We start from the raw sequence: 9,427 nt of genomic DNA, 5'->3' as shown, positions 1-9,427 counted from the left end.
TTCTTCTGTCCCCGCTTTGATCAGTAGATGGAGCAATACTCCAGGGTAACTTCATAACACATCTCTTTATGTGATCTGAAAGTCAGAGACCATGTCTGCTCCCACCCTGTAAACATTAAACATCTGTAAACATTAAACGCCAGTCAAAATGGGGGAAAAGAGTTAGAAAAACATCTCTGTTAGCTAATTAGCAGACACAAATGATAAAAGGTTATTTATCTTTAACATTTGGACTGTACTTTTGAATGTGTGATACAGTCTGTTTGCAGACCTCCACATAATGATTATTCAACAGTATTGCACTCAAAAAAAGCCATGCTTTCTGCATCTTAATTAATAATGGGTGGCAGCCCTTTAAGGCAAGTACATTTTTACACAATTTTCATGAATTAATTTCATAAATAATTGTGTCCTTTTTGCTATAGAAAAACATGTAAAAGGCTTCTGAGTTGAATACATAACATACATCAGTATAACTGGAAAGAGTCACTCATGTTTCAAACATGTTTCGTGGTAAACAACTTTTCAGATACAATAATTCAGGACCCATAATAGATTTGCAGAACAGCGTTTCTCTCTTAGCATGTTGATTTTTGCCATGCAGGTTGACAGCAAACTTTCTAATGAGATTTCAGAAAACTGCTGACTATGCATGAAAGAGATTACCATGCTAGCAGTCTTGCTCCCAGCTCTCTGGCTGTGGAATGATTAGATAAGAAAACGGATCTTAAAAGGGTTACTCTTGGATGGTTTCCTATTGACCTGAGTGTTTTGTCTCTGCTCTCCTCTGCTGCAGCATTGTCGACTTTCTCTTTCGCTGAATCCGTTTTGGTCCACAGGGGCGCTGAACGGTAGAGGTCACCTCGAGCTGAGCTGTGTAAAAATGTAGGAATCAGCAGTCCATTCCTGCTGCAGAGCAGCCGGCCAATCCAGCGAAATCCCACAACATTTCAGTGCACTGACAAGTCAAACGGCTGATTCTGACACATGTACATTTATTGGGAAGGAGTTCCTGTATAGCTGATACTGAATTCACCAAGGTAAATCTTTTGCCCCATATTTTCTATGGCAGTAGCAATGGCAGGCCTGTAATTTGAATGGATTATTGTTTTGTTTTGTTTTTGCCTTGTCTTACACTGTGGTTTAGAACATTTTTTTGGTAGGTTTACCAGTAAAACACCAATTCATCTTGTTTGGGGGAGTTATTTTGAGGATTTCATGTTCTTCCACATCTTCTCTCCACAGCTTTTTGGCTGAAAGACAAATATTTCCCCCCAGTAAATATTATTTTTACACAGTCACTGCAGAAAACAAACAAAACAACAGCACGCAACAAAAGCTTCAAAAAAGCTGCAGAGATGTTGCAGAAATCTAGACATCCAGACCTGCAGATATACTGTGGAAGGCAAATCCTCATCCTTAAAATCAGCCCTTTTCACCTGCTGCCAATCATTTAGTGAAATCAAAGAAGCTTCAGTCGATCATTTATTAGTTTTTCTGTTTTCAAGGCGTCCTCCTCTGTGTCTGCCTTTGTGGAATGACGCTCTGGACGGAGCTCTGTAGCTCCCTCTTTTAGTTTTCTAAGAGCTCTCCTGAGATGATGATGAAAGGACTTGTCTAATGGGATTACACATCGCGATAAGTGCTCAGAGCCCAGTGGTTCATCGCACCTCCCTCTTGCATTTCAAAGAGTGGCATTGATCTGTTGTTGGGTAGTATATCTTGGACATTGTGTTTTAAGGGAGATGCTTTATTGCTTGATTCACAGAGGTTTGTTCTTAATGTTCTTTGTCATTCCAGCCCCAAAATATATGTGTGATTCCTTTAAAACTACATTTAAAATGAAATGTCCTTTGGTTAGGATCCAGCTCGCTTATTTTCAAGGATTTGATCTGCAAAAGACACCAATCCCCCCACCGCCACCCGCACCCCATCCAACCTTTAACCTGAGCACACTGTAAAGGTGATGTCATTGGATAATTTACAAAGCTGCCCAATAAGCAATGAATTATGTAGCAACTTAATTCATTGCTATAAACTTCTAGTTTATATTGAAATCAAGCAGCATTATGTCATACTTTTGCACACGTGTGCACATGTTCTCTGTATGCTTATGTATATTTAGATTTTATCATGCTAGAGATGGTCTACCTCTATCAATACCAGTGAAATAACATTTTTCTGTTAGGAAAAATGATTAATAACAGGGTCCCAGTCTATTCCTTTAAGTAAGGAGAACAATATAGACAATATATGATCATCTAGTCATTGTATTATTTTATTTATTACAATGAATTCATATTAAAAAACTGTATTTTTAAGGTGCAACCCAACCCAAATGTGATTTATACAACAGGTTGGAGCTTGAAATTCTTTCCTTAACCATCAAACAAAGCCAACAAATTATTATACTTTCTGGATTTTTATGTGGTAGAGCCATTTAGCTCATTTTCAAAACAACATGCTTTCAAATATGTAAGTGATTTTGTTTTCTATGCATCATTAACGCTAATTATTTTCATCCATTTTGCCTCCATTTTATCTTCAGTAATTTAAGAGCAGTTAATCTTGGTAAATAGCATCCATTTTCCACCACTAATAAAGCAAATACATCAGTCCTTCTGTCTGGCTGAAGGCGTAGTTATCACTCTGGAGTGAGTGCACAAGTTTGGCTTTAACCATTTCAACAAATTAATGCTCAAACCAATATTACCCTCAAATTGAGTCTAATAAATTTTCAGTAGCCTTAACATGTATTGGTGCTGACAGGTTTGATTCTTTAATGTCGGCCCTTTTTAAAGTGAGATTTATCTTCCATCGCACATTTTCTGTGACTCATTCAGTTTTTTCTTGTTTCTTTCTTTTGCCACTCTGCAGACACGCACATTTGCCCAACTGAAGACAACTTCCCGTGTGGAAGAACCAGAAGGCAAGAGAAGAAGCCCTATCCTGAGGTCTGAGATGGAAGCGTATTCCTTTTGGTTGGACAGCAGGTGGCAGTACATGCAGACCACAAAGCTATACAGTCTGCAGGAGTAAAAGGCTCAGGGAAGGGAGGGGGGCCTCTAAGATGTTCAGTGCACAGACACACATGCATGCATGCTCGCATACACATCCAGTTTGCACTTACATCATCATTACCAGGGGAGGAGCTTTGCAGAATGTGAGGATTGCAGACAGCTACTGTAACAGGGATGACTTCAAAGGAAACAGCAACATTGGCATGATTCAGTCTTGACACCCTGCGGTCAGTGTGAAGACTCTAAACTGCTGCAGTCCTGGTCAGAGCATGAGGATCTTGCCAGGGTGATTCACAGGAGCTGGGACGTGACTTTAGTGACCTCAGTACAGCAGCATGGCATCACCCAGGCACTACGGACACTCTGCTCGGGATATTACCAACGTGATGCAGAAGCTGCAAGGTAGGAGCCAAATGCTTACTCACAATGCTCTAACTTGGTTTTGCAGAGTGTTTAGAGGTGACCTAGAGCTTGGTATGACACAGCAGAGCAGAATGAGGTAGAGACAGCGTGGAAAAATCTGTCTTTCATCTCATCCTCATGACATGAATGTCCTGATGTGTAATGCTGGAATTCAAGTTCATATGGCTGATAAATGTTTGGTATGAGAAGGACATAAATCAGTGGAATGTGCAATGTCACTGCATGCAGTATAAGAAGTACAGTAGAAATTTGGGGTTATAATCAGTTCTGTTTTATCTCACCTTCAGGCCCTATCAGTGCTTTGGTTTATTTTAAATGCTCTGAATCTTTTTTAAAATCGAGATGGAGAAACCTGCAGCGGTTAGAGCTTATTATTTAACATATATTTTTTCTTTTTCATTGGGAAAAAAAACTTGATCAAATGGTAATGAGTAAATGTGTGAGAGACAGCATTATTGCCCCATTCTTGTTTGTGTTTTGTGTTTGTTTTAATTGCCTGCTTGCTCGCTGTGTGTTTGGTCTATCTGTGTTAGTGATTGCACACATGGAGTGCAGTGTGTGTGTTTGTGTGTATATATATGTTTCTGTATGTTGATTGACAGGGAAGCAGACAATAGCAAAGCTAATCCTCAGAGAAGCTGACAGGATGAAGTCTATTCCTCAGCCTAACTCGGCTCTAGTAGCAGGACTCCTCATAATGGACAGTTATATCCTCAGCTTGCTGGCACAGTTACATCCAACCTGGCTAATTTAAAATAATCAGCTTAAAGTATTTTTTTTTTAATCTTCTCTAACCTCTAACTTTTATTTCTTCTTTAAAATTTTATTCTCTATTCTTTAAAATTTTATTTTATTGTATTTTTTGCAGCAGATAACTAGCATTTATTCCCATTTGCTAATAATGAAACAGCATGGCTTTAACAGTTTCACAGGCTTCCAGTGGGAAACGGTGTATCTCAGTGTGCCGGGATCATGTATCCTTTGCTGACAGGATCAGATTGATGACGCTTGCAAAGTAGCAGGAAAGTCAGGTGACACTAGAGCTGAGATCCAATATGGCTGCTCACTGTACGGCTTCTGAGGTGGCAGTTTCTGTGAAAGCCGAGAACAGCATCAGCAGCCACGTGGTTCCCCTGCATCACTGTGTGCAGGTGTGGATGCACACTTTGAATCTCAATTGTACGCTGATGGATCTAATTTTAGAAGCCTCCCCTCGAGCCGTCTCTCCAGTGCAAAGACGGATTGATGCAGACACGCATTGAGTGCGCATTTAACCATTTGCAACAATGAAAGGGTGTCATATGATCCCATTATTTATTCATACTTCTTAGAATTAAAACAAATTAATCCGCAGGGAGACACCCCCATTTCAAAGAGGTGGATAATGTTTCATCGGCATCTAAATGGTGGTGTTTCTAGATATCTGGCAAGCTTCTACTACTTATAGGTATAGGATTCTTATTGAATGCTGTAAGGATGTAAATAACATGACAGTGGTTTGTTCCAGCCACAGACTTCTGACTGGATCCTACTTTTTTTGGCAGTGTGTCAGCTCCAGTTAGTGAAACTTTTATCTCATTTTAGCAAACGGCCCTTTTACCAACTGTTGCTTTAATGGTTTCACAAATTGTAAGCATTTCAGATAAAATTGTTTCTGTTGCTGTGGGTGTCTTTACAAATGGAAAGACTGAGGGTTTGTGGGAATGCTGCTCTAATGTAGCCGCAGTAGCGGTTACCACAAAAATACAACACGTAGATCATCTTTGATTCTGCTGAATTTAGTATGTGCCTATTATATTCGAGTCTGATATATTGCCTGTGGTTGGAATATGCATCGTTCTTACTAAATGTGTTGAAAAAGCAAAATCTGTACTTGATCTACATTCACCGGCCACTTTATTAGCTACACCTGTTCAGCTGCTTAACATAAATGTCTAATTCATCAAACATGGCGGCAACTAAAAGGATTTAGGCATGCAGACATGATCAAAACGACTTGCTAATGTTTAAACTGAGGATCAGAATGGGAAAGAACGATGATTTGAGTATCTTTGAACGCAGCATGGTTGTTGGTGTCAAAAACGGCTGATCTGAGTTCTTCAGAAAATGCTGACCTACTGAGAATTTCCCCACAAAACCATCTCAGGGGCTTACAGAGACTGGTCCAAAAAAATAGAAACTATCCAATGACTAGCAGGAGAAAATATCTTGCTGATGGCAGAGGTCAGAGGAGAAGACTGAAGCCAGACTGCTTTGAGCTGATGGGAAGGTAACAGTAACTGAATACAAACAAGATATGCAGAAGAAGATTTCTGAACACCACGTTGAAGCACATGGGCTACAGCCACAGAAGAACCCAATAGGAGCTGCTCCTATCAGCTAAGAACAGGAGGTTAAGGCAACAATTCAAACAGGCTCACTAGAATTAGACAACATATGATTGGAAAACATTACCTAGTGTGATGAACTCTGATTTCTGCTGTGATATTCAGAGGGTAGGGTCAGAATTTGGAGAAACAACACGATAGCATGGCTCCATCCTGCCTTTTACCACTGATTCAAAGTACTCTTAATATTATAATAGTGTTGGGGGATATTTTCTTGGCACTCTTTGGGCCCCTTAGTACCAACACAGAATTGTTTGAATGCTACAGCCTACCTGAGTATTGATCCGCATCATGTCTATGCCTTTATGTGTACACATCTTCTCATGCACCGTGTCACACTGCTCGATCACATCAAGCTAGTTTCTTGAATATAGCAATGAGTACAATGTACTCAAATGGCCTCCACGGTCACATTTTCTCTATCAAGATGAGGGCCTTTACTCTGTGGTGGAACATACACATGCACATGCTTGCATGTGCAGCACACTGCAGCAACTGTGTGATAATCAATTCAATATGGACCAAAATCTCTCAATACTAGCAAGGTATACCTAATGAAGTGGCCGGTCCCCTTTACAGTTGCCTCTGTACATGTACTTTCTCCAGATATTTAGGTTTAGTCCAAATTTAAATCAGGAGTATTGTCTTTCCTTTATAATGGGTTGAGTCGTGGAACTTTTTGATTGTACTCTGTAGTTTTTTTTCTTTCTTTTTTCATAACATGTATCTCATATGTTCTCACCTCTGAGTACAGCATCAAATTAGCTTGTTGACAGCGGGCAAGCAGAATCTAATTTCATTTGTTTGATGTGTTCTGGTTGCCGCCTCCTGGGAGGCGAGAGCTAAACCTGTGATAATATAATCAAGATGTTTTGTAGGAATCAAAGAGGAGCACTTATTTTTCATTAATCTGCAGATGAAAGTGAAACACAACATAAAAACGTGTTCTTTCCAGTATCATATAGTTCTGAGCTTGTACCCTAAAAGACAGCTGTAGATGAAATGTATGTAGCCTTTGTTCATGACAATGTGACTCTACTGGGATAATTGTTATGTTCACATGTGTTTGAGGGAAGAAAACTTGGTTAGTTGTATAAATATATCTAATCTAATGTCACTTGCATGTCTTGTAAACCGCGATTAGTTTAACATATTTCCTCATCATCTCGAGGGAATATAACAATCTCAAATCGCCATGGTTTAAACCGTTCTCCCTCAAGGCTCAATTTGGCGGCCGCTTGAGAAGAAAGAAACGGCTCAATGCAACATCAAAACAATCAAAACTTTTGCCCCAGTTTTGGGCTTGTGTTTTTCTCCCTTTAACCAGCTCTTTTGGTGCACCTCTCTGTCGCATACAAAAGGGAAAAAACCCCCAAAAACATCGCAATTAGTGACACCATATGGCAGAGAACGGCAAGGCCGCTTTGAACACCTCCCAGCCTGAACTCATCCATATGCTGTGGAATTTGCCTGTTTGTTGTCTCTCATTAACGAGAAAAGCGATGCGCTGCTTTTGCTATTACAATTTCTCACCTGTTTTCTCTGTCGTGGGCGGAAGAGGCGTACGTCCATGCCTACGCCTCTGGGCGCTGCCGTCTGCCGGCCCATCAAGTGGACAAGTTTGCTAAATCTCATTGAGGTGGGTGTGCACACCTGCATGAGTTTTCTCTGCATTGTGTAATTTTGGTAAAGGAAGATGCTTAGCAGGGGGAAAAAAGGCTGAGAGGGTAAAGTGCATAGGCAACAGAGAAGCAGCACATCTGGAAGATATGAGCCCCATACTGAGAGTTTCAGATGGATGAAATGGGAATGAGAGCGACAGCGGGAAAAGCAGGAAAATGAGGACTGGACCAGCAGAGTTGTTGGGGGGGTGGGTGGGTGGAGAGAGAGAGCGAGCCCACACACCAGCTTTTAAGCTCCTAGTTGCTAGTGGGCCTGGCACAGATCCTTGGGTTGGCACAGGGCCAGCTTGACATCCTGTTGCCAGGGGCGACATTATGATGCGGCCGCAGCCAAGGAAGGCCCAAGCAGACGGTCACCTTGAGCCATGCCAGCCTCCTGTTTAGCTGTGACACCACTATTTATCGTCTGTGGCTCTGCACACCGTGGCTTCACACACACACACACACGTGTCCACATTTACATAGACACCGAAATAATCGCTGTGTTAAAAATAGCTCTAGTGCAACGTTTTATTTTTGTAATTTTTTAATAAGACTGGGTGTCAGCAGTTTAACTGAGCGGTTAAACAGACCCAGAGGAAGTCTTCAAGGCCACCAGAGCAGAACTGTGGCAGAGCGTCTGCTCGGGAACAACGCTGTAGCGTGAGTTGTTGTTTGTTCTGCTGCTTCTTCTTCTCCTTGTACTTCCAGATTGTGTTTGTGACTCGTTGCCATAAACGGCAGTCGCATGACAGCCAGCACAGGGCTTTTTTTTCTCTTTTTCACCCTGTGGGCTTATGGGGCATGTCTGGTTCAGGCTCTGCTTCTGTAACAGCACGTTATGCTTGATAAAAGGGTGTGTGTGTATGTGTGTCCCTGCACTAATGGGTATCTGTGTTCAGACCATGCAAGTTTCCCAGTGGCAGCTTCTATTGCAGATCAGATCATAATCTCTTTTAACCTGACAGTCAGTGAGGTTTTGAGTGACGTATCACAAGATTAGGTCACTGAGGGTCCCTCCTTTACAATATGTACGGTGGGTCACACTCATCCACTCTAGACGCTCTTTTAAATGTCACTCTTTCACGAAGGTCAGAGTGTATTCCTGCGTTATTTAAGTGAAGAAGAAGAATTACAATATCAAATCTTTCTCTAACTCTAACATTTTATGCAACACAGGCAGCATTAAGTGACTCTAAAGATATAATGAAAGGAGTATTTATGTTATCTCAAACTATTAGGTGCTGTAGCATGGGGCAAAATCACAGCTTTAGGCCACACCGATTCCACGATACAGTATCTTCTTTGATGCTGTCTGTCAGATTGAAGCTTCAGATAGTTTTGACGGACGTGCCAAACAATGTCTTAACAGATAAAATCCTGACACCTGAGCTTTTGACCCCGAGACACATTCAGCCTCTTTCTGTAATACTCTGAGTCTCATGCAGGCTCTTATCTCTCACCCACAGACACCTCTGTCCCCCTTTTCCCTCTGTCTCATTGTGATTGGATAGTAGAAACTTTTGCCTCTGGCGGTAAATTTAGCGCTTTTAAATAGAGGTCAGATTGTGAATCCTTGACCTCGTAAAGGTCAGTCAGGCAGATAATGTGGTAATAAGTAAGTAATTTCCAAGTTTTCCTGTTTTCTGTGTCGCTCACAGAAAATAATGAAAATAAAAACACCTCATTTTGTTTTTAAGAAACAGACGCAACTCTGCCATCTGACACAACAAGCCCTTTTTGCCTGTTGCAAGAATGCGTAATAAGGAAAAAAAAACAACAAAATTCAGGTGAAAGTAGAAGGAAATTAAATGTAATACCTTTACAGATATGCACTGTGAATGGGACAGACGGTTTTAGTGAAGTAAAAGGCGCTCGGACATCTGCCGGATGCAAAAAAAGAATTGGTTTAGGTTCACTTTTAATAACATAGAAA

The 9,427-nt window shown here is 40.9% G+C and overlaps 1 protein-coding gene across 1 annotated transcript in view; it reads left to right on the top strand.

Moving 5' to 3' along the window:
* The first annotated feature begins 3,124 nt into the window (after positions 1-3,124).
* Positions 3,125-9,427, top strand: part of syne1a (spectrin repeat containing, nuclear envelope 1a) — a 136,165-nt gene continuing 129,862 nt past the window's right edge. Inside the window, exon 1 of the mRNA XM_084952168.1 lies at positions 3,125-3,422. Coding sequence (XP_084808294.1) covers positions 3,356-3,422 — 67 coding nt within the window. The 5' untranslated portion in view covers positions 3,125-3,355. The remainder of the gene's footprint in view (positions 3,423-9,427) is intronic.

The sequence above is a fragment of the Perissodus microlepis genome, chromosome 15 (genome assembly GCF_051167445.1).
Source record: "Perissodus microlepis isolate ML-2025 ecotype Zambia chromosome 15, ASM5116744v1, whole genome shotgun sequence".
Lineage (NCBI taxonomy): Eukaryota > Metazoa > Chordata > Actinopteri > Cichliformes > Cichlidae > Perissodus > Perissodus microlepis.
The sequence above is the reverse complement of the archived record's forward strand: the minus strand, read 5'-3'. Positions and strand labels throughout refer to the sequence as shown.